The sequence below is a fragment of the Biomphalaria glabrata genome, chromosome 4 (genome assembly GCF_947242115.1).
Source record: "Biomphalaria glabrata chromosome 4, xgBioGlab47.1, whole genome shotgun sequence".
In the NCBI taxonomy this organism is placed as follows: Eukaryota; Metazoa; Mollusca; class Gastropoda; family Planorbidae; genus Biomphalaria; species Biomphalaria glabrata.
This window is the reverse complement of record NC_074714.1, coordinates 10,345,017-10,371,012: the sequence shown is the minus strand read 5'-3', so window position 1 is coordinate 10,371,012 and position 25,996 is coordinate 10,345,017. Positions and strand designations below refer to the sequence as shown.

General features: G+C 35.1%; 1 protein-coding gene across 5 annotated transcripts; it reads left to right on the top strand.

The window, feature by feature from the left end:
* The first annotated feature begins 314 nt into the window (after positions 1-314).
* On the top strand, positions 315-25,280 carry LOC106056544 (protein mono-ADP-ribosyltransferase PARP3-like). 5 transcript variants are annotated; one of them, XM_013213328.2, is made up of 12 exons: positions 315-404; positions 14,290-14,492; positions 15,039-15,164; positions 17,389-17,580; positions 17,758-17,929; positions 18,194-18,366; positions 18,697-18,762; positions 19,468-19,560; positions 20,481-20,570; positions 21,593-21,770; positions 22,146-22,289; positions 23,922-25,280. In XM_013213328.2, exons 2-12 carry the CDS (start codon positions 14,313-14,315, stop codon positions 24,089-24,091), a joined length of 1,584 nt encoding a protein of 527 aa, XP_013068782.2. In that variant the 5' UTR covers positions 315-404; positions 14,290-14,312; the 3' UTR covers positions 24,092-25,280. The 5 variants fall into 5 exon arrangements, with proteins under 5 accessions (XP_013068782.2, XP_013068783.2, XP_055884101.1 ...); XM_013213329.2 differs by lacking the exon at positions 315-404 and adding an exon at positions 12,039-12,163; XM_056028126.1 differs by lacking the exon at positions 315-404 and adding an exon at positions 12,104-12,168.
* Positions 25,281-25,996: the final 716 nt, after the last annotated feature.

Sequence of the window (25,996 nt, the reverse complement as noted above, 5' to 3'; positions counted from 1 at the left end):
ATAATTTTGTGGACAAAAAATTATACAGACACAGAGCTAAGATAGATTACATCTAGATAGCAATACACATTCAAGATCTAGACTCAATACAACAAATTTGTCTATAGATAGAATCATAGATCTACTCATCTAGGGAGTCAGTATTGCTGATGAAAAAAAACTTCAAAGAAAATTAATGATGCTAACAAAATGGTATCTTAGACTTCGAGATGCGCATGCGTAACAGAATAACAATCACTGTACTGTCAAAAGGATTTGTCCGAAATCCCAAGAATGATACATTAAAAAATCTCAAGATAACGAAAAATTACAGGTGTCAGACCTATATATATATATATAAAATAGAGGTCTGTGTCACATGTAAACAAACATCTCATATCAAGAATAGATCGGAATAGATCTAGGTATAGACCATAGACTATATATTACTATAGTCTATGGTATAGACCTATATATAGATCTAGATCTATAGATCTGTGTATTACCATAGATGGTATTACAGACCTAGTTATAGCCTACGTGGTCTTAGACTCTTTTGTGCTATCAAAAACAAGGCATATTTATAATAATACTATAATAATTAATTATTATTAAGTATAAAAATGACATTTATGGCTATGTCGAAGATTAAGGCTCAGTCAATCATTGCAGTTTTTTTAACTTTTTCTACGCAAACCCAGTTGCGACCTGCATATTTGACCGCATCTCCTGCAAAGACGTTGTCACGGTTGTCTGACGGCGGACAATTTAATTTTTCTTTTCGACTTCTTTCTTCAACAAGGGCTTTTAATCGAGTCAATTATGTTGTGTCCTGCGGCTTGTGAGAGCTCCCCAGCTGTCTCTTTCAGAGGCCAATATCTGCTGCTAGCTATTTTCCTCTATGCCTATGAGTGTGAAATGGTGCTTGAGTTGATTTTTATAGCGCTTACGGGGGCACCTCTGAACCAGCCTTTGGCGTGCTGTCTTCTGTGCTGGATAAGTGTCCAACTCAACGCCACTGTCGACTATATTATAGTAATCAGTGGTTATTTAGGCCTACTGTTCACACCAACTTTAAGCAGAATATATTTATTTGTAATGAAGTCTTGCCAGCGTATGCCCGTTATCATTATGGTGCGAAGGCACGTTTCCTTTGATGGAAGCGTTCGGGGAACCTTAAATGCCTTCGAGAGAGCACACATGTCTCGAATCAGTGTCATAAAAAATGTGGCGAGAACCACTGCTTTATAAACATTGATTTCTGTTGCTAGGTGAAGAGACCTATTTCGCCATGCTCTCAGTTTGAGGCGACCAAAAGCGCTCTTGACCTTTGTGAGACGGTTGTCTAATTCTCCAAAGAATATTGCAAAGAGTGTTGGAGCAAGCACACAATCGCTATAGTCGGGTATGTTGGGCGTAAGCAGAACGGACTGATTCAAAGAGTGAGCGCGTGCCTGCTGCGTCCGCATATCTTGGTATGTTTTCTGAAAGCTTCAGCCACCATTTGTTTTTTAATTCGCGAAATTTTGTCTGCAATGTTTTACAGGAAGCTCTGTAGATGAACTTTTTGTCAGTGCTGTTGAGGATCAGAACAGTCGTGGATGCATTTTTTTTTCTTTATTTTATAAATAACTCTCGGATTGCTGTGTTGTTCTCCTCAAACCAGTCTCAACTTTTTAATGAACTATTTCATAAGCACTGTTTAATGTTATTTATTGGTGACATCATGACGTGGGTAGTATAAGTAGTAGTCCATATCTTATAAATTACAGACGTTGCTTCAAAAGGGAATATATTCGTATCCATGTATTAATCTAGTCGTGCATGTTGGAGACACATTCTGCTAAGTTATTGGTTGATTCAGGCAACCTGTTCCATGCTTTAATATGGCACTAGAGAAGAAGGAGCATTTGTAGCCCACGACTTTGTCCAAGCGTATGGAATTTAAAAAAAAAAAAAATTTAAAAAGCTTAAATTAATTAAGTGTAATTGTATTAATTAGTTTGGATCAGTCATGTAGCCATTGTAGGCCCTAATTAAATTTGTAATAGATCTCACTACCCTTTTGACTATGTGTGTCACCGATTTGTGGCAGGAAAGACAGAAGAGAGAATTTTTTATTACATCGGATTCGACATCCGACACAGATGGGATCATGCTGGACCACACAGCGTACATCAAAAAACTTGATCGCCCAAAGTTAGACCCAGCAAGATGTTTGCTAAAGGAGTTGCAGTTGAATGATACAGAACAGTCTTTGTATCGAAAACTCATTGGCCAGTTAAATTGGGTCGTTCAAGGCCCCAGACCTGATATGACTTTTAAGTTAGTTGAACTCAGCACAAAGTTAAACAAAGCCGAGGTTACAGACCTAATTCGAGCAATAAAAGCCATCGGAAAGCTCAAAGACTTAAGACCCATACAATTGTATAGAGGTCTAAATGGAAAACCTGAAGAAGACTGGGAGCTGCTTCTGTTCTGCGATGCCGCCTTGGGTAATCTTAGTGGTGGTACAGGAAGTACAAGTGCCCATATTGTATGGATTAAAGACAAAGACGGGCATTATTGTCCCATTTTTTGGCTAGCCTTGAAGATCAAAAGGGTAGTGAGATCTACCATAGCTGCTGAGGCATTAGGCTTGCAAGAAGGCCTAGAGTCTGCCATCTTTTACAGAACTGTAATAGAAGAACTCTGTGGTATTGAGAAAACAGTCGTTGCCTATCACACTTTTCATTGAAGCGCTGCAGATCACCAAGCTAGAGGAAGACAAAAGGCAGCGTATTGACATTGCTTCCATCAATGAGACCCACAGGACTAATAGAATTGAAATACGCTGGTGTCCAAGAAGAGCACAACCAGCTAATGTGACGACCAAACGGGGCGCATCAGGACTTCTACTTCTGACCATACTGCAAGAAGGAAGACTCCCGGATGAGTTTGTGTAAGCAGCACTGTTATTTCATTTTTTTTTCCTTAATCACCATATTCTTATTTCTAGTAATGTAAATATACCTTTGTATAAAAAGCCCTGCCATATTTTTTGTTGTAATATATCATTATTCCTAGTCATGTGAATATGTCTACTATTTCATTTTGTTATTCTTCATATGTTGTTTTTGAAAAAAAAAAAAAAAAAAAAAAAAAGTATGGAAAAAAAAAAAAATAAAAAATAAAAAAAAAATAAAAAAAAAAAAAAAACATGAATAAAACAGATTTTTGTAATTTGTTTGATTTTCAAGTTATTTTGCTTTACACAACTCTTTTACATTGTATTATTGTCATGTATAAAATACTTGTTAAAATAATATGTACTATCCTATTTCTCGGTTGATTTTCCATTCTTTTCTGATTCTGGATTTTTTGCCTTTAAAGTTGAAAGTAAGAATGAGCGAGAAAAAGAAAAGAGAAATTGTAATGAATGTTGACATTGTTTATATGAGTAGCTTGAATGATTCCCCTTGACTAAGGGACTGAATGTTGGAATGTTATGTGTCATGTGTGTTACCGAGAGTGTGTAAATAAATTGACTCATGAATCTGACGTTATAGTGTTGGCGTTGTTTATTAAGTGTAGCGTTCCATGTTTAACATTGAATACGCTCTTGGAATTAAGTGACTGTAGTTTGCTTTAGATTTTATATCGAAAAGAGAAGTTTTATCGTCAAAATAATCTGTTGGGGGTTTTCCACCTCAAAATGCTCTGTAGGGGGATCTTAAACTCTAAACCATCTGGAGGGGTTTTAAACTTTAAAAAAAAGCCATCTGTAGAAGAGAGGTTTAAACTCAAAACCCCCAATTGGCTCGGCTACTCTCAAATAATTTTAGCGTGTAATTTGCTTTTTTTTTTAATATTGAAGAGGTATTTTTAACATCAAACCCCTCTGAATGGGGGTTTAAACTCAAAACCCCTTTTGGCAACGCTCATAGCATTTTGAGTGCGTAATTTGCTTTTTTTCTTACACTGAAGATGTATTTTTTAGCCTCAAACCCTCCTAGCGGGGGGGGGGGGGTTTAAACTCAAAACCCCTTTGGCTACGCTCATAGATTTAAGAGTGAGTAATTTGCTTTTATTTATATTGTTACGAATCTCACTATCCAGGCTCTCTGCAAACCGCACCATACACCACCAACTTAAAGAACTTGACAAGTCAGGGCTCCAAAATAACGTAAAGGTTTAATGTCCATAAATAACAGCCAATACTGTACAATTGGCAGCACGTAGAACAGTACAAATAGCTCTGCGATAACAAGTATCTCTCCGATAACACCGTTCCGCCGTATCAAGTCTTGCACTGGCCTCTCCGTCTCGTTCCGGGCTTGCACTGGGTTCAACAGTTCAGGACTGACTTCACACACTAGGCTCGTTGTGTCGGACTCGATCACAGACCAAGATCAAGACGCCGTTCGTCTCAACTGTACTTGATAGTACTCCGCACTGAACCGTCGTAATGCTCCGTACAGGACCACACCGTTGAACTGTGCTGTAGTCGACCGTGTTCTGAACTCCTGTCGTAAACCCGCTTTCTGAACCGTCTTGACTGCGACACCTCCGCTCTTTATATAGGGTCCCTACTGGCCTTCTAGAACCGGACAGAACGCCGCTCGACGTTTCTAGGTGGTCAGATGACTACAACTCTCGTGACGCCCCTGAGCTCTGTTCACGTCGGCGATCCTTCCCGAACTGTCCTGTTGACGCTCGACTCGGCTGACAGTCGTAACTCGTCACGCTTGACCGCTCGTCTAGCGCTGGCCTGGGGCGATTTGCGTCGGCTGACTACACACACACCACTACCCCCATCTGTGCCACCACCAGGTTTATAACACTGCCCCCTCCTTAGATCTGTCCGTCCCGGACAGAATCAACATCATGGCATTGGCTGTGAAGTTTCATCGCTGTAGGTGGGGGTCGATCGGTGGCAGTTGGCTTGCCTCTTGAGCTTGACGGAGTCATCCATGTTGCAGTCAGCAATGGTCGCTTCCTTCTTCTTCGCCAGTTTGCCTTGACCTGGTTGCCCCGCCGTCGTGATTTCATTGCCATCCACGTGGAATTCAGAAGACGTTTTCTTCTCCTCCAGTTAGCCTTAATCTGGGTGTATCGACGTCGTGATCGCATCCTCATCCATGTTGCACTCAGGAAAAGTCGCCTTCTTCTTCTTCTCCGCCAGTTGGTCTTCATGTGGCTGCAGTTATTTCTTGGTTGAATCACCATGCACGTTGCACTACGCAAACGCCGCCTTCTTCTTTTCCTCCAGTTGATCGTCCTCTTGCTGCAGTGACGTTTTGGTTGCATCGCTCTCTTGTCTGTCGGTACTGAGGACAGCCACTTGACACATGGAGAGGTATAGGATGTAAGGGCAGGGATTACCAAGATTGTTGACCAAAGAGGTGGCTTCATAGGGCTTTGCGAAGAAGGACTGGGATGGGCTTCAAATCCACAGGACAGGGCATTGTGGGACAGGTCATCATCTTCAGCCTTGTCTGGAGGGCATGCTTGTGGGGCAGGTTGGTAACACTTCACTTCATCTTCGGCTTCAGGCTTCATTCGGCTTTCTTCACCATCATCAGGACCTCTCTCTCTCGTCTCAGTATCGGGCCAATCGCTTGTTGATTTCAGACCTTGTCGATGACTTTCATCGTGCAAATGTCCATCAACTTCAACGTCAAGCTTCCTTGGATTCTTTTCACCGCCATCAGGACTTTCCTCTCCAGTCTTGGCAGCCTGACAAACGTCTGTTGGGTGCCGATCTGGCTGGTATCTTCCGACTTGCAATTGTCTCTCAACAACTTCACCAGGTATCAATGGGTTCCCATGATCACCACCAGGGCTTCTCTCGCTGATCTTAGCATCTGGACGAACGTCTGTAGAGTCCAAGCCTCGCCGGTAGCTTTCATCATGTAAACGTCCCTCAGCAACAGGCTTGTAGGAAGAATCAGCGTTCTCTTGATCTGTTTTGCTGTTTGAGGTGCTCATATCAGGTAAAGCTTCAGCACAAGATTCGTTCGAACTATGGGCAGCTTCCATTGTCTCTTCATCTGTCTCTTTCGGCTCCACAAGTCTGTACTCCCTGTTTTCAGATTGACAGGCAGCACCACATTCATCAGCATTGCCGTTGTCACTGCATATTTCTTCAAAGCTTTGGGTGGGTAGTAGTTCATTGTTTAACGATGGCGCAGCTCCTTTATCTTTCAAGTCTCTTTGGTCGTGCAGGGTTTCTTCCACCTCGTCCATCGTTTTGACCACGGGGCTCGTCACTTCTTTCACTGAGGTACCCATCTCTTTAATCTCTCTACAGATGTCCTCGGTGTACTTCTTCAGTGTCACACTCATAGCCCGAATGAACTCTCCAAAATCTGGTGCGACTTCAAACAGATACGTGTCTGGATCTTCCTCTTCTTCAACTATACATTCTCGGAGGCGTGCTTGTAAGGTTTCTTTATTTCCGCTCGTTTTCAGATCTCGATCACGGAGTTCTTCCTTCAGTTCTCTAAATTCAAGTTCGTACAGCAGTTTCAGACGAGCCATAGTAGATCCGATCCAATCCGATTCCGATCCGATCCCACTTCTGACACCAGTTGTTACGAATCTCACTATCCAGGCTCTCTGCAAACCGCACCATACACCACCAACTTAAAGAACTTGACAAGTCAGGGCTCCAAAATAACGTAAAGGTTTAATGTCCATAAATAACAGCCAATACTGTACAATTGGCAGCACGTAGAACAGTACAAATAGCTCTGCGATAACAAGTATCTCTCCGATAACACCGTTCCGCCGTATCAAGTCTTGCACTGGCCTCTCCGTCTCGTTCCGGGCTTGCACTGGGTTCAACAGTTCAGGACTGACTTCACACACTAGGCTCGTTGTGTCGGACTCGATCACAGACCAAGATCAAGACGCCGTTCGTCTCAACTGTACTTGATAGTACTCCGCACTGAACCGTCGTAATGCTCCGTACAGGACCACACCGTTGAACTGTGCTGTAGTCGACCGTGTTCTGAACTCCTGTCGTAAACCCGCTTTCTGAACCGTCTTGACTGCGACACCTCCGCTCTTTATATAGGGTCCCTACTGGCCTTCTAGAACCGGACAGAACGCCGCTCGACGTTTCTAGGTGGTCAGATGACTACAACTCTCGTGACGCCCCTGAGCTCTGTTCACGTCGGCGATCCTTCCCGAACTGTCCTGTTGACGCTCGACTCGGCTGACAGTCGTAACTCGTCACGCTTGACCGCTCGTCTAGCGCTGGCCTGGGGCGATTTGCGTCGGCTGACTACACACACACCACTACCCCCATCTGTGCCACCACCAGGTTTATAACAATATTGAAGAGGTACTTTTTAGCTACAAACTCCACTGGAGGGGAGTTTAAAGTCAAAACCCCTTTGACTACACTCATAACATTTTGAGTGTATAATTTGCTTTGTTTTTAATATTAAAGAGGTATTTTTTTACCTTCAAACCCCGCTGAAGTGGGATTTAAACTCAAAACTGAGTCAAAACCCATTTAGGTACGGTCATAACATTTTGAGTGCGTAATTAGTTTTTTTTTTATGTTGAAGAGGGGGTTTATCGTAAATTTTAGAGGGCGTTTTAAAAATCTTTCTTAACTGTGCTCTTGGAATTAGGCTATTTTCGTTTGCATTTTTATATGTTTTGTTTTGTAGAAGAGGGGGAGTTAACTGCAAAAACCCCAGGTAGGGGTTTTTAAACTCAAAACCCCTGGTAGGGATTATTAAACTCGAACCCGTCTGGTAGGGTTTTAAAACTCGAACCCCCCCTGGTAGGGGGTTTTAAACTCAAAACCCCTTTGGTTGTGCTGGGGCAAGTGATGGTTTAGTATTAAAATCTCACCTAAAATAAACAAAATCAAATCAAAAAATCAATCACTAAATTCCGATTCCCCCCCCCCCCGCCGGGGGGGGGGGATTTCATTTCAAGGGGGGGGGGGGTTGAACCCCAACCCCCCCCCCTGGCTACGCCCATGATCTTCATATATTATATCTAAAGCAAACTACAGTTCCCAAGTTCTATGACCGTAGCTAAATGGGGTTTTGAATTAAAAAAAAAACAACTCCAGATATTTTTTAGTCTAAAACCCCCAACAGATGATTTTGACGATAAAACTTCCCTTTTCGATATAAAAACTTAAGCAAACTACAGTCACTTAATTCCAAGAGCGTATTCAAGAGAGGTTACACATTTCTACCAGTGGCGGGGCTCGATTATTAAAGTGCAATGAATATTCATCTGCCGAAATTGAAAAACACTAAATGTGGCTCAACAAAGATGGCTAAGACAGATTTTAGGGTCAGTTATAGAGATCGGGTCTAAATCAAGGAAATCCTATGCCGAACTGGGAGTCGACCCCTTAGTAAGATTGTGACAGAGCGTCGCATGAGGTTTGCGAGACATGTTCTCCGACAAAATGAATTACGGGGGGGGGGGGGGGGTCCAAGTCAGTAAGAATAGCACATTAGGTTTTTGAAATAAAACTTTTTAATAGCAGGAAAATGCACTGTAGATACCTCAGAATATGCATTTTGTTGGCTTTCAATACAAGAAATAGTGCTTGGCTCCATGCGCTCCCCCAGACCCCCTTGCTGTCAATGGCGGGGTGTCTACAATTTTTCCACTAACTCCAGGAAGAACCTCTTCTAGTTCTTAATAAACGTCTTCCGAAATAATGAAGGGTCAGAATGTAATAAAGATTATGTACACACACACACATACATCCATATAAATATTTTTTTTCGTGGCTACGCCCATGATTTGCGCTATGATCCTATCACTTGTCAGGACCAGTTGGGAAAAGGCCCGGGGGGGGGGGGGGGGGAGAAGGGGGTATCTCTGTAAATGTTACCGTGATCACTTTTTAAATGCATTTTTAAAAAAGTTGTATGACTTGAACTCGAACTCAGGGCTCAAGCCTCCTCAAGGCGACTAATTCAATAATACTTATATCATAACACCACATCTATTAAGTACTATTTCTTTTCCTTGCTCGATACCACACAAAATAATTAATTTACAATAATTAATAAACTAATTGATACATTTTTAAAATAATACTTGTTTTGTCAGGTACAAGAAATAATTGTGCGAAAGTTCCACTTCATCCTAGATTTGTTGTGGGATAAATAACGTGTAAAAACGTTTTACCAGACAGAAAGAGTTGATATAGGTAAGCTTTGTAAAAAGTGTGTCTTTATCTTTGTATCGTTCTAAGTATTTTATTAAGCTGAACTGGAGGCAATGTTTCAGGCACTGGAATGGGTGGAAGCCAACGACGTGATCTTATTTACCAATTCGATGTCCGCTCTAGAGGCCCTCGAGGGCTATGTGAAGGTGTCAGAAGGGTAAATTTAAAGGACCTGCTCGTGATCGGGGAGCGTCTTTTACGATTCGATGTGAACGTTACCATGCAATGGGTGCCGTCTATTGTGGAGTGGTTGGTCACGACAGGGCCGACCACCTGGCAAAAACCATATTCTGTATGAATGTCGCGTTCTGCATGAAGGACTATCGGGACTGTGATAATAACTTCAAAAGGAGGGATGTGCTAATATTATATTATATTACGTCATTTTTGTTGTTTATGTTTTGTGCGAAAGCAAAGGATTGGACGGAATTAAAAGTTATTTATAGATCTATATGTCTTCTATGTCTATTTTGATAAAAACAGTCTCCGTTATTAGGCCTATTATTATTTAATATCTACAGTGTGTTAATGTTATTTATTTATCTGTGACATCAAAAAATTGCTTGGAATGCTGAACTTTCTGTCAAGTTTCATTCCAAACATGTCAACAATCACCAGTCCAATTGCTAAGAAAGATGTATTGTGGCAGTGGAATGCAGAGCAAGAAAATGCTTTCCAACTAATAAAGAAAACTCTTAGTGAAGCTCCAGTTTTGCAACTGTTTAACCCTGAAAAACCAGTTACTATTCAGTGTGACGCTTCTTCCAAAGGGTTAGGAGCATGTTTAATGCAAGAAGACAAACCAGTTGCGTATACGTCAAGATCATTGACAGAAACAGAGTGCAGGTATGCACAGATAAAAAAGGAAATGTTAGCTATAGTATAGTGTTTGCAGCTGAACATTTTCACCACTATATTTTTGGACGAACCGTGACTGTACAATCAGATCACAAACCTTTGCAAACTATTGTGACGAAGCCTTTACACAAGATTTCACCAAGACTTCAGACTGTTGAGATATCAATTAACAGTAACTTACACACCAGGTTCAAAAATGCAAATAGGTGATACGTTATCGCGAGCGTACATCAATGGTAAAAAACAATCAAATTCAAATAATGACATGGTTATGAGAATTCATAGCGCAACAGCACAGTTCCGGGAAGTGATCAGAAGATTATTGAAATTAGACGGAAAACTGAATCTGATGCTAAATTGAAACTAGTAACTAATTATGTCAGAGAAGGTTGGCCAAAGTTAAAAACTCAAGTTCATGAAACAGTAAAAGTGTATTGGTCATTTAAAGACAGTATTCATGAAGAGAATGGAATATTGTTTTATGAGAACAGAATTATAATTCCTTCAAGTATGAGAAATGAAATTCTCGACAAGTTGCACACTGGTCATTTTGGTCTTGAGAAAACCAGATCGAAGGCAAGACAGTGTTTTGGCCAGAATTGTCTAAAGATATTTTTTCGACAATAATGAAATGCTCAACATGTGCAACGCTCAAAAGAAATATATTGAAGGAAAAATTGCTACCTCATGCTGTACAAGACAGACCATGGAAAAAGGTTGCGACAGATTTGTTTGAATGGCGGAACAATGACTGCTTGCTAGTTGTGGACTATTTCTCCAAATACCCTGAAATAAAACAACTGGAGAACAAAACAGCAGAATGTGTTATAAGGGCACTGAAAGGTATTTTTGCTAGATATGGCATACCAGAAGAAATAGTGAGCGACAATATGCCATTCAACAGCTATCAATAAAGAGAGAAAGAGTTTGCTTCTGAATGGGGTTTTAAGATAACATCAAGTCCCTCAATCAAATTGTCAAAGTGAGGTGTATGTTGGTATCGTAAAGCAGATATTCAACAAAGCATAAAAAATACTCCGATAAGCGGACTGCCGGCCGTATTCACCATCACAACTGCTGATGAGTAGAAGACTCAGGGACATCATTCCACTGATCCTAAACTATTGAAACCATCGGTAGCTGAAAATGCAGAGACATTACTTAACGAACGACAGATGAGAAGCAAAGTGAAATACGATGCAAAAGCAAGACTACCTACAGATTACTCTGTCGGAGAGAAAGTGACAGTTCGTCTAGGACAAACATGGCAGAAAGCAGTTGTCATTAAAAAAAACATTCATCACCCAGATCTTACAACATATAGACAAACGATGGAAAAACCTACAGACGAAATCAACGGTTTTTGAACAAGAGTTTTGAAGAAGACATCTTTGGGTACTGTGATACTGACGAAGACAATGAACAGAAAACTGTTAAAACAAACGAAACAGACAGTTATAGACCAACGTCTAGAGAACTTGTTGTGCCGATCAAGACAACTAGAAGTAGTCGAATTGTTAAAGTTCCTTGTAGATATCAGTCTTAAGAATTTTAAAAGGAAGGATGTGATAATAACTTTATTATTAGATCTAGATTATTCTAGATCCATTTTTTTTTTAAATAACGGCGCGCTCCGCAGTGTGTAAATCTTGATCTAGATCCAATTAATTTAATATATGCCATCTCCGCCAGTTGCTGCTGCTGAGAACTCAACTAGATCTAGATCTATTTAATATTACATAAACAAGCGCTATATATGAAATATGATATATATCTATTCTATATGTACAAATGTTATGTAGGCCTAAGCTACATATAGATTCTATATGTCAATATTTGTTATCCCATCCGGGGGGGGGGGGGGACCACACTTTGAGAAACGCTGGTCGCTGCTCTAAATGAGACGAACACTTCATAAGAAACTTTATTATAGATCAAGAGTAAAGACATGTACAGACTTGTTAATTAAAATCTTTTTTTTTTTTTTTGGTGGTATTCTTCTGGGTCCGAGTTTACGTAGCCTACTTTGTGATTAGGCTACGCGACGGTACTATTATAGGGACTAGGACTACAACATACATTAGAATAATTTAATTCTATAGTAGTGTGTCGATTGGTTATATATGCGTAAGGTTACTAAATCTAGATCTAGGTCATATAGTTTATATAGTATATAGACTTAAGACTGCTATAGTCATAGTCATAGTATTAGATATAGAGGTATATATTATACTGTTAATTATCATTAATTATAATAGTGTTAGTCTGGATCTAGACTCTAGAGTTTTCCATATATGATATATAGATTACTGAGTGCAGGCGCCTGTTTATTTATATATAGTAAATAGGCCTACTATATGTAATTTATAGTTAATTAGATCTACACTATTATAAGTTTGACTTAAACTTAAGTGGTAGGCTATACTGGCTCTATATACTACATAATAATATTAATATATATATATATATATATATATATATATATAATAATACGCACCGGTACAGCGTAATATATAGATCTATTGTATATATATATATATATATTATAGGCCTACATATATATTGTAATATATTGTAAGATAAATTTCCTTACGGACAACAAAGACTATCACAAACACACACACACACATAATATATATATATATTATACGTATGTACGTATCAGGCCTATATATATATATATATATATATATATGTACCGGCACCTTTTTCAATGTGGGGAAAACATTATTACTTTTCTTATCTTAAATTATCTTATATAATACAGACGTTACTTAAAAAAAGAAGATGATTATATACGTCCTACGCGTCATGCATTTAGTCATGCCAAGTCACTGGTTTTCATGGCTACCCATTCCATGCTCTAATAGCACTAGGGAAGAAGGAGTATTTGTACAAATTTGTCCTAGCATATATGGATGAGGAATGTGCCTTTATCTTTGTGTCTTTCTGAGTATTTTATTAAATTTTGTTTTTGTATTTGAAGATTATGGTTCAGTGTTTTATTTATAATTGCTACTTTACTTTTGAGTCTTCTGTCCTGAAGGCTTTCTAAATTTAGTGATTTTACTAAAGGTGTTACTCTAGTCAAATGTGAATATTCGTTTGTTATGAATCTCACTGCTCTATTTTGTGTCTGTTCTAGTTTCTTAATGTTTTCTTGAGTTGAGGGTGCATATATTCTATTATTGGCCTAACCAAGGTTAAATAACATTTTAATTTTATGTTCTTATTTGATTTATAGAAATTTCTTTTTATAAACCCTATTGCTTTGTTTGATTTTTTTATAGCTTCATCAATATGGGGATTCCATGACAGTTTTTCATTTATTATAACACCTAGGTTTTGTGTTTTTAGTCTGTGTTACTGGTTTACCATGAATAAGATAAGTGGAATTAATTTGTTTTAGTTTTTTTGTTACTCTTAATAACTGACATTTTTCTGGGTGGAAAGACATGCTCCAATTTGATTCCCATTTCTGTAATTCATCTAATTCTCTTTGTAAAATATCTGTGTCTTGTGTTGTTTTTATTGTTGTATATATTATGCAATCATCTGCGAATAATCTGACTTTTGTTCCTGAACTAATGCAATTTGGTAAATCATTTATGTAAATTAAAATAGTAGTGGACCCAAGACTGTTCCTTGAGGTACACCTGAGTTTACTGTTATTGGTGTTGATTTAGAGCCATTTAATATTACAGTTTGTTCTCTCCCTATCAGAAAATCTTTAATCCACTGATGCAATGAACTTTAATGCCGAAATATTTTAATTTTTTAAGCAAACTATGGTGGTGAACTTTGTCAAAAGCCTTGGAAAAATCTAGTAAGATAGCATCTATTTGTTCACTATTATCTAAACCTTTCTTGTATTTTAACGTTTATTATTAATCTATTAGTAGTTAAAAGTTAGGCATATCTTTCACTGAGAACCGGCACCTATTTTTTTTGTTTTACAAAAAAAGCTCTGTATATGGTATATATATATTTATATATAATAATAATATTCTGTGGCATTTTACGTTTCGAGAGATACATCTTATTTGTGCCTATATATAAATAGGCTTGTCTTCGAGTCCGAAGATTAGTGAGGAATGCAGTATTTCCCGTGGCTGCGCAGTTCCAGCTGTGACCTACATATTTTGCCACACCTAGGGCAAGCATAACTATTGTCTGCAGTTGGTCGATTTAGATTTTCTTTTCAACATTTGGATCTGTCCTCAGCAACATATATATTTAGCATTTTCTTACAGAGATTTGAATAAGAAAATAGACAATGCCACCAAAACGTAAGGCAGCTGGAGCTTCTGTAAAAGCTTCTAAATCTAAAAAGGTAAAAACTGAACCAGAAACTCCTACAATAAAGGATCATATTGCTGCTCTAAAATCAGAAGATAAAGGTGTTAAGAGGAAACATATGGCAGATCAACTTTTTCCTCAAGCCCGACTTGCACAGGTAAGAGCTTAGGATTAACTATATTTTATCATGATCCAAATAATTTTTTAACATATTATAAGAAAAATAAAAAGCTAATTTTGTTTGACAACCCAACTTACTGGCCTGATCTTTAAATGCTGAATTTAAAAACATTCACAAAAATTATAAGCAGTAAAGTAATTTAGATCTCTATAATATTTTTTTTATTACAATAAGAAAAACAAACAAGAGATATCATTTAAACAAAGGTCTTTAACCCTTTAACTTAAAGCAGGGAAAATAAGACTATAATTACTTAACATAACAAAAGATATATAATTATTATTATTGAAAACTAAACCAGAAATATGTGTGATAAAGAGGTTAATTTGAAGCCTGCAGCTAACTTGCTCATTGTTCGGGTAGAGCCACAGATGTTGTCAAATCTTGAGTGGATGTTGTAATAATAATAATATGCAAGGAAATTCTCAGTGTATGTTTTTATCATCTTTTTGAAAGTTGGGTTTGCATTTATAATAAATATGTATTGAGTCATGATATGAATTATCTCTAATAATGTTTTAGGTCTTTGAAGACTATGATGCTATGCTGAATCAGACCAACATTCAGCAGAATAACAACAAGTTTTATATCATACAAGTTCTCACTTTAAATGGCCTTTACTATGTTTGGAACAGATGGGGTAGAGTGGTAAGTTGGATAGTTTTGGAATAGATGGGTAGGGTATGGTATGTTTTTCACTTTTTAATAGAATGATTTTTAACTTTTTGATGTACACACTTAATTCTGTCTTTGATAGTTGTCTCTGTCCCTTGTGGTAGTCTTGCCAAGTTTAGTATTCTCCAGACCATGAAGTACATTTGTTGATAAACATTTAATTTGGACAAGCTGTGGTCTCTTTTGTAGTGTTTTTTTTAATTTATAAATTTATCTGTGACTTATTTCTTTCTTAACATTTTTTTATTACTTTCTTAACATTTTCTCAAGTATCAGCATGAGATAACATTGACAAGTCAGTTTTGATGTAAATTACGATAATTTATATTCCATTAGCTTTTTGAAATATGTAAATTGAACACCATAGTTGGAAACAAATACTTTTGAAACTCCAATACTAGCAAAATATGTCTTCCATTTCATTATCTTTTCAAATTCACAGAAGCTGGAAAATAGTCTACTATGGTGATTAAGAATTTCTAAGTGTTTTCATTCAAAGTGAGGCCATAAGGTTTCTCATTAATTATTGTGGCTTAATCTCTTGGCACGGGGTGCAGAAAGCAGCCCAGTATTGATTTCAATATTGATCAGTTTGGAGGGATTTATTCTTATAAAGAAGAAATGCTAATTCTTTCAAACAATGGGCTTTAGATGTCATAAAGATCATTGAGAAACTTTGCTAGTTATTGAACCATGTCAAAACATCTGGTATTACATGTTATGCATTAATTTCTTGAACACTATTTTCTTTTTGTCAGATTTCCCATTAGTTCTGTTTTTGTTGTTTCATTACAATGCTAGTCTTGAAGATACATATTATTAGTGCCTCCTTATGTGTTTGAAAGTTTTCAAGCATGATTTCAAGATGTACCACATCAAAAATGTTCCTACATCCAGTACAATCAAAGGGTTTACTAGCATCCATTGTCAACATAGCTTCCTCTAAATCTCTTACACTAAAATCTGCTGGCTGTGTTTGTGAAATTTTCCTTGTTTAGTGTGATGAGGTAGAGTTATCATCTATTCTTTGCATGCGGTCCCATTTGGGCATAGGCCACCAACCAACTTTCTCCTAACGCTCTGTTCTGGTTCTCTCCAACTGTCCCCATGTTTTGCCCATCTGCTTCCAAATCTCTGCCCCATATATTTTTGGGCTGTCCCCTCTACCTCTTTCCTTGGGAGTTCAGGTTGTTACTTTGTCAATGTATGGGGCCATAAGATCATGGGTATTTCTACTTTACTATTTTTTTTACTCTCTACCACCCTGAATATGACATAATTAATAGTAAGTGTTGGATTTGAGCAGGATAGAAGCTTTTCTACTTTGAAGTACATTCATCATGGATCATTTTGTCATGAGTTGTTAAATTATATTTGATTGCTTTTTTGATTGCTTGACCTTTAATTGTACAAGAAATACTTCAAATGAAGTGAAGATGGGGAGGTCCTGAAACGGAAACAAGTCTTTTCATGGTCTTTAGGGTAATAATAATTAAGACTTGTTAACAAGTATCCTCCCCTTCTTTATAGTTGAATTGGTCAATGGCTTATTAGGTGCAGCACAGTATAATACTGGTATTATGAGTTTATTTTAGTTTGGAGCATAGGCCACGAACCAGCTTTTTCCAAATGTCTCGAACTGTCCCCATTTTTGGCTAACTGCTTCCAAATCTCTGCACCATATATTTTTGGCCGTTCCAGGTGTTACTTTGTAAATGTATGGGGCCATGAGATTATGTGTATTTCTACTTTACTATTTATTGACTCTCTACTTCCCTGAATATGAATTAGTTAATCGTAAGCTTTGGATTTGAGCAGGATAGGAGCTTTTCTTCTTTAAAGTACATTCATCATAACGATTTCAGTACCTTGAATAAGAGACAGTAATGCTAGGGTAGATTGTAACAATATAACACTTGCTTATTCTTCATTATCATTGAAACTCAAGTTCCTGTAGCCATGTTATACATTTTCTATTACAATATCATAATACATACATCAAAATTGTAAATTAAGTAAGGGCTGGGTGAAAAGATAAACTTTGAAAAAGATATATGTAATTGAATGGTGAATCTGCTAATTATGCTTGGAACTGATGACATAGAAGATAAGTTGTTTTTATTTGTATTTAGAGCTGATGAGGTTATTTTTTAATGTGTATTTTAAAAATTCACATAAATGAACTTATTGAATTCAGGGAGAATCAGGACAGAATGCTTGTAAAAACTTTGCATCATCTGATGCAGCAGTCAAAGATTTTGAGAAAAAGTTTCATGACAAAACTAAAAACCGTTGGTGTGAACGTCAAAACTTTAAGCCAGTCCCAGGGAAGTATACCTTACTAGAAATGGCTGGTAATGACGAGGATATAGATCAGGTGGATTCCAAGGTATGAAGTTGTAATATGTTAATACTAGGTTTACTGAACACATTTTATTGTATCTCCATTAGCTTGTTTTTGATCAAGGTATTTAAATCTTTTTTCCCCAATGTTTGCACCCATTGTACTGATATATAACAATAAGTAGATTTTTAAATAAAAACATTTATTACTCATTATTTTCAGATAGACACATCTGACAATAAAATAACAGAAGCTTGCACTCTAGATAAAAGCACACAAAGTTTGATTAAGCTTATTTTTGATAATGACATGTTTAAGGCAGCTTTAAAAAATCTGGACATTGACACTAACAAAATGCCTCTTGGGAAATTGAGTAAAACACAAATAGCTAAAGGTAATTATAGAAACTTCAAAAACCATTTTGACTGTAGACATTCAAGCCGGACTTGCTAATTAACCAATTACTTGAGCATTTCTGTGAACTTTTAAAATTATATAAATTTTAAAAATCATTTGACTAGCTTAATATATTCACCATTATATCCAAATATCTGTGTATACCATATTACTTACCTCTCTGTGCAAATTCTAAATTAATTTAAAATGGAACCAACAAGTTAAATTTTAAATTAATGTTTAGGGACATAATTTCTGTTAGGATTTGAAGCCTTGGAAGCACTGGAAGAAGCAATCAACAAGAAACTATCCAAGGATAAGATAAAACAGTTGACATCAACCTTCTACACCATAATACCTCATACTTTTGGGAGATCAGTGCCACCTGTTATTGATTCTATAGAAATGGTTCAGAAAAAATATGACATGTTGGCAGTAAGTTTTTCTGTGTTTCACTAAAAAAAAAAAAAGAATGTTCCAATACTATTTGTCTCTCTCAACATGATAGTTCAGTCATAGAATTAATACTTTGCAATAAAATTGCACTTTTATATACAAAATTTAAAGTTATTAAAGTAAGAATTTTCTTATATGAAAAGTTTTTCATATTTTTTTTCATGCTAATTATTTGAAAGAGGTCAATAAAAAATTTAAAGAATATTGAAAAATCTAGGTGTAATATTATTTTAATTTTCATAAACTGATCTATACTTCTAAATTTTAAAGGAAATCTTCATTTCTAATATACAGTTGTTATTTTTTTAGGTCTTGGGAGACATTGAAATGGCTCAATGCATTCAAAAAGATAAAGAAAGCAGTGCATCAAACATTGTGAGTGTTACAAGATTCTGCAATACAAACTTTATATTCTATAGTTTTTAATGGCTCAGTGTATCAAAAATACAATGAATTAGGCATCTAGCATTTACCTTTTTTTTCCTCATGCAATTCTCTCAGCATCATCCAGTGAGGGTCAATTGACAGTCATTCTTACACATTGTCCTCCAGTTGATCATGAGATGTTTCTTTTCTCCTTATCCCATTTATAAAGTTTCCATTAGAGATCTGCCACAGTAAAGATTGCAGTAGCCTGACATCTAAATCTGCACTTCCTTTCCTGTTTCTATATTACCTAAGTATATGAACTTTTAGAGTGTGTTGATTTAGTACAACACTAAAAGCTTATTAAGTTACATTATTTCTTCTGTTTACATAGAGACCACATTTCTGTTGAAGTTCTAGTCACAATAGCTTAATAAAGGAAATTATTTTAAACCAGTCCAGTTGCTAAAGGCCACTTCAAACGGACTGAGGAGAAATTAACAAATTATGTCATGGTGATGTCTTTTTGCCTACAAAAGAGAATTAACATTCTCAGGATGGTGCCTCTGACTAGCAAGCTTCTAAAAATATGTTCTGATGCTATAGATACTGTTGGAAGTTGTATGGAAGAAATTTTTTAAAATTTCTATATGAAAATTTAGATTAAAAGTGTGGTTATTTAATGGACATTTTTTATTTTAATTGTTACTTAAGAAAACTGGTACAGCACCTCACCCACTTGATGTCAACTATGGAGTACTTAACTGCAAGTTAAAACCACTGCCAAAGAGTTCTGACACGTATAAGGTAAAATTCTATTTGTTTATAAACTAAACCTGTTTGTTCAGACAATTTTTTTTCAATCATGTTTTTAATGGACTCAGCTTTTGAAGTACATCCTAGCCTGTACTTTTGAAGTACATTTTAACCTGCAATTTTGAAGTACATTGTTCAGTAGCCTGTATTTTTGAGTACATTGTAGTCTGTACTTTTGAAGTACATTGTAATCCCAACCATATCTTGAAAGTCTGATTAAATACTGTGATTTATTTTGCTCTGTAATTTGTTAGACTTGTTATACCTGATTCGCAATATTGGATCCCTTTTTTTTTTAATATGCAGAAATTAACTTAAGTAGATGTTTAGTACAACATTGATGACATATTTTAGGTTCTTAATATAGAAATGGAATTCTTTCTTTCTTTTTTTTTTTTTGTACTCAATTTTGTCTTAAATGAGCTGTTTATATATATTGTATTACATATCGTCACTATTGGCACTGTTAATGTTATTTATTTTCATTGTCTGTAGTTTTTACTGTTTGAATTCCTACCAAGTTTTCTAAATATGTCTGCTTCTTTTAAAACTTTGATGTGCTCTTAAATAGTCTGTAATGTATTTGAATGTATTCCTTTTTTTTAACAATAAGCTGAATAGTAGTTTTTTAAAAGTTCTTAAAAAGTCTGACATATTAACACAGATTTGAAAGTGCTTTTATATAGTATTTTGAAAACAAATTGTAAGTGAAGTTCTTGCTATATAGAAATTCATATTCTAATAATTTTAGTTGAAGTTAAAAACTTAAAAACATGTCCTGGAAGACTATTTATAATGGCCTTATGACCATTTTTAACCAATGTCCTCACAAAAAATCCACATTTGGTCATTATTTTATATTAAAAATCTATTTTCTATAGGATAATAAAGGATTATTATTATTTCACCAGGTACTAGAGAAATATTTTCAGGCTACTAAAGGTATTAGTTCACAAAAGTTGACACTCTCAAATATTTGGGAAGTTGATAGAGAAGGGGAGGTAAGTCCTACTCATTCAAAATTTTTGTCCTATTTAAAAGCATCAAATACTTTAGTTCCTTGGCGTGATGTGAGATTCTCTAATTGGAAAATGTCAATTCACTTGAAGGAAAGCAGCTACTGGTACTCCTTATGTTTGTGTGCATTTTTGTGTGTGGTCCTATTTTATGATGTTAAGAACTAGGGTAATCATTAATCACTGCATATTTGGTTTTAAAATAATTAAAGACTCAAAACATGATTGTGATGTGCTCTAATGCAATAAATGCAATAGTATCTGAAAATTGTTTAAACATGTGGGTTAGACGGAGTGGTGTCAAATAGTATACATTTTCTGGTGTTGATTATCACTTCTGTGTTAATGTTTCTGAAAAATTACTGGAATAGTTATGCCATTCTGGTTTAAATGGAGCAATATCCATCTCTCATATAGTGAGAACAATGGTAGATGTTGGCTCTGGTGTAATTTGAATCTAGACTGTTATATTAAACAGTTCAGAACTTATTTTAACTGCATGCATCTATTCTTATGTCAATCTTATCTAAGCACATGATTACTGATACATATATCAGAATATCATTCATGACAATAAACATAAAAGTTTCTTTTGTAATAAGACTAAGACTAAGACTAAGACTAAGACTAAGACTAAGACTAAGACTAAGACTAAGACTGCTTTATTGATCCTTACGGAAATTTGTTGTGATTACAAGGACTCGTTTCTCATATAAAGACAACACAACAGAAAAATACACATAAATACAACAGACAACATAAAGAGTTCATTCAGCGACTACACACAGGTATCTTGGTGCATTTCATGTTCCCTGATCAATGAGTGGCGGTGATAGAGTCTGACCGAGTGAGGTACGAACGAGTTTTTGTACCGCTCCGTTCTTGTTTTGATTGACAGCAGTCGCCCACTTCGCGACGACCTGGCGTAGTTCTGATGGAGCGGGTGGCCGTTGTCTTCCAAGATTTTTTCGATTTTTCTATATAATATGCACAATCATTATTTTCAGGGTAAAAGATTTGCCAACAACGACAAAATTGATTATAGAAAGCTTCTATGGCATGGCACCAATGTAGCTGTAGTAGCAGCTATTCTTAAGACAGGCCTTCGTATAATGCCTCACAGTGGTGGACGTGTAGGCAGAGGAATTTATTTTGCTTCAGAATATAACAAATCAGCAGGATATGGTGAGTCTATTAAATTAAATGAATTTATTCACCTTTCTGTGTACTTAAGGTGATTGTTATCTTTATTTAACTCTTTCTCTCCTAACTGATAATACCAACGTTGATTCCACCAGAATGTGGTAAATAATAACGGAGAGAAAGAGTTAATGTTGTTTTTGTTTTCTTTACCCAGTCTATCCAACACCTTTTCCAAAGTAAAGTCTAATTTTTTAAAAATTCTATTTATAAATAAAAGGGGTTTCTGGGAAATATACAATGAGATTTTGAAATATGAAAAAAAAATGGTGATGGCGGCTGTCTGCATAAAATAGCATTTTATATTGATATTTGGTATCTTCATAATTCTGTTTTTCATCTGTGTATTTCACATTTCAGTATGTCCTGCCCAAGGTCAGGGTATTCTATTTCTAAATGAAGTAGCTTTAGGAAAACAACACAAGATCTTAATGGATGATTGCAGTTTGACTACAGCTCCTAAAGGCTCTGATAGTGTGTTGGCATGTGGTCAACAAGAACCAGGTCAGAAAGATATTTTTTTTACAATTCTTCTTATCATCTTGCTAATTTTTGATCAGGTAAAAAAAAAGTACCTGGGTGAACATGGTTCTAAAAAATGGCTCTAACAATATTCCTAGAAATTTGACAGCTTGAGAAAATAATTATTAGCTAAAATTCACCACTTATGAAAAACTCTAGTTTGGCCCTTACAATTTTTTAAAGTATAATAATCTAATAATTAAATTTGGCCTGGAGATCTAGACAATTTTTATCTTGAACACACATATATCTGCGGTATTAGTTGCTGCAGGGATATTTAGAAACTCTGGATTTCCTGAAGTTTTAAAGTTGTGCAGTACATTCATTAAGAGATTTCTTTTTTTTGTTTAAACAAAATATTATTTCTTTTTATTTTAGAATGTTAAACAGGATAATTAGTGGTATTTATCAGTGTGAATACTTAGCCAATCTAAAAGCAACTTGTGCTGATGTAACAATGTAAACCAAAATCTAGGTTTTTAAAGGATATTAAATTACTTTAACCATTTTTAATCATTTAAGCAAACACCTTGAAGTGTGTAGTGCTGTTGATGTATAATATATATATGTCCAGCATAAGTTTGATTTTAGACTTATGAAGTTAATTCCTTTGTTTTTAAATAGGTTTGACACAAATACATTTTCAGGAGTGCACATGGCAGCATATTAAAAAAATTGAAATGTTGTGTGGTCTATGTACAAAACTTTGTACTAAACAATAGTACAAACAAATAAAATACAAGACATATTTGAATGGTTTAATGTATTCCAGGCAAACACTGCAATTGATTACCTTAAGTAAAAAAAATTCATGCATTGACATAATTTAGTTGTATTCAGTGATCCCTTATTTAACATGGGAGATGCATTTCAGATCATCCACAAGAACTGAAATATTTATTTAAGTATTTTTACACTATATTAAGGCTTAATAGTTAATAATACTTTTAAGCAACATGAACCTAGGTATCATTCTGTACATATGACAATAGGCAAAATACAGTAATAATAGAACAATAAAGTTTACAACAGATCTGTTACCACTCTCTATTACCACTGTTATTTACTAAGCCAATGAGGCACTGGAATAAAACACAAGCAAATAACCAATTGTGTATTGTTTACAATTGTGAGTAGACACATAGCCTCTCATGTTAGAATTAATATTAGGAATATATTTGTATAAATTTTTGGGATTTTTTTAAGCAAAAAATTAACATAAAAATATTTTTTTTCCACCAATCAAATTTTGCAGAATATCCATGAAAAAGTGAAACTCCACAAATTATTTTTCTCATTAATTTCTTATAAAAATCTGCATAGTAGTGATGCAGTATAAGATGAAGTGTGAAGTGTGAAGAGATCACTGCATGCAAGAAATCCAAAGCCTGTTGTCTCACTCATCACTAATTCTTCCACCTAGGGGGGATAAAAAAAAGGAATTTATTACCCACTTTGTCCTTACCATTTCTTTGGCTAGCTAAAGAGATTAAGCAGACTTAAACCATTTTCTATATGAATTGATTTTTAAAAATTATTTTCTTAGTGGTAAATTATTTTTTGTGAAAACATTTTTTGTTTATGTCTTAAGATTGTATGTTTATCTATCAACAGATGCTAAGGATGATACAGTAATTAAACTTGATGGTAACAATGTGATTGTACCACAAGGCAAACCTAAGAATATTCCTGCCCATTCCAGCAGCAGCTTTTGGCAATCAGAATATTTGATATACAGAGAAGATCAAGCACGAATTAGATATTTACTTCTATTTAACATGTAAACACATTCCATGGAAATTCTATCATAATTTTGAATTCTTTTTATTTGATTGTTTTAATACTGTTCTATCCTTTTTTTTTTCTATTGTGTGTCAATGTATTAGAATTACTGGGGCATTATAGAATAATATCTAAAATAAATAAATATGATGCTTTTCAGTTAATTGAATAATATCTCCTTTCTTAATACAATATATTTGACAGTTTCCTGGTTGTTGTTTTTTTTTTAAATAAAAATATACACTGCCATTATTATAAAAAGTGGCATGATGCATGCTTATATATTTAAAAAATGACAATTTATTTTAATTTTTCAACTGTGATATTTTTATGGTTTCAAATTTCTTAATTATAATCAAAGTAATTGGCCCATATTTACTCCTATTGTGATAGAATGTAGTGTTTATTGTAGGCTACAGTAGTTGTATAGGAGAGTTCTTTTTGTCTCCTTTAGAATGATAATATAAACTAACATAATTTTTTTCTTTGAGTAAAAACCAGATGTGTATAGTACTTGTTTTTTTTAAACATCTGTAAGATCATCCAGAGTATTATGAAGCTTTTTTTTCCTATATATATAGTATTGAAAGTATATATTTTTTAAAACTAGATATATTAAATTCTTTTTTTAAATTGTTTTTTCTTTGGTATTATAATTTTTGTTTGTTGAATTTTTTTATAAGAGTTATTTCTTTGTTTTGTAGTTAGACAAGACTTTTTTAAAACCAAAAACTACAACTTTTTGGCTAATGACTATGAATGTCATTGTCATGTTCAGTGCTCTAGTATAGACAAACCTATGTTTTCCATAAAGAGAAAGTAAATAAGACATTTAGGATCTTAGGGCTTTTATGGTCAGTAGATAAAAGAAAAGCACTTTTAAAAATATCAGAATTATCATGCTTGCATCAGATGTGTTCTAGAACTAGTCAAACTAACAACTTAATCATGTAACTTATTAAGATTTATAATAGAATAATAAATGAATATACATGTTGTGTATATTTCAACATAAGGTTAATGAAATTACATTTAACATTACCATTTATTATTTGTCTAAACATTCCAAAAAAACTTTCAAATAATTGAATGTTTGTGAAATTTCATTTGTAAATGTTTTTTTGTTTCTTTCAATATTTAAAACGAATAATTTAAGTAAATTAAAAGTTTTATACCTTTACTATACTGGTACTTTCCTTTCTTGTTGATTTTTGTCACTTACTAATGGTAAATAGTGAAGGCTATCAATTTTACATTCTACATTCTCTATGAATAATTGCTTATTCCCCATTTTGTCATAAGTGTTTCTTTATTGCCTAGAACCTCTAGGAGTATCTGGTGTTGTGCCTGTTCATTCATGAATTCTTATCAACATGAAGTTTAACAATGGTTGTTGAATATCTTGTGCCATGCTGCCAAGGAAGCATATCAGTAAATTTACTGCATTTCTTTAGCAGAATTTGTTTGTTTCTGCTCCTCCTTTATCATTTAAAAAAGTTCTTTTGTATTTTGACCCTTTAAAACTTCAGTGTGCAGCCAGAAGCAAGAGAAGAGGACTGACCATCTTATTGGGTTCGTTATTTTGTGTGTGCTTGTAAAAGGAAAAAAAATTTACTGCTAGACTGAATCATCTAAAAAAAAAACTAGAATAATTATCGAAGTACACAAAAGTAATCTAAAATTATTTAGAAAAGATCGAAGGTCAAGAAAGACATTTAAGAAAAGACTAACAATGATGTAAACAATTCAGAAAAGTCTTTTTTTTATTTATTGTACCTTACTATATTAGGCCCATGGAGCTAGCTATATGGGTTGTTTCAGGTTGTTGCTCCAAGTTATTATTTAGTGTTCTGTGATGGATAATTATTGATTGTCAGTATCTTCACTGTGATTTATTTATTCAATAA

Bases quoted from the DNA above. Each gene is read 5' to 3' on its own strand.
- LOC106056544 (XM_013213328.2), top strand. From the start codon at position 14,313: ATGCCACCAAAACGTAAGGCAGCTGGAGCTTCTGTAAAAGCTTCTAAA. The intron at 18,763-19,467 runs GTGAGTGTTACA...TTGTTACTTAAG, and splicing joins AAAGCAGTGCATCAAACATT to AAAACTGGTACAGCACCTCA. The intron at 21,771-22,145 runs GTGAGTCTATTA...TTCACATTTCAG, and splicing joins TAACAAATCAGCAGGATATG to TATGTCCTGCCCAAGGTCAG.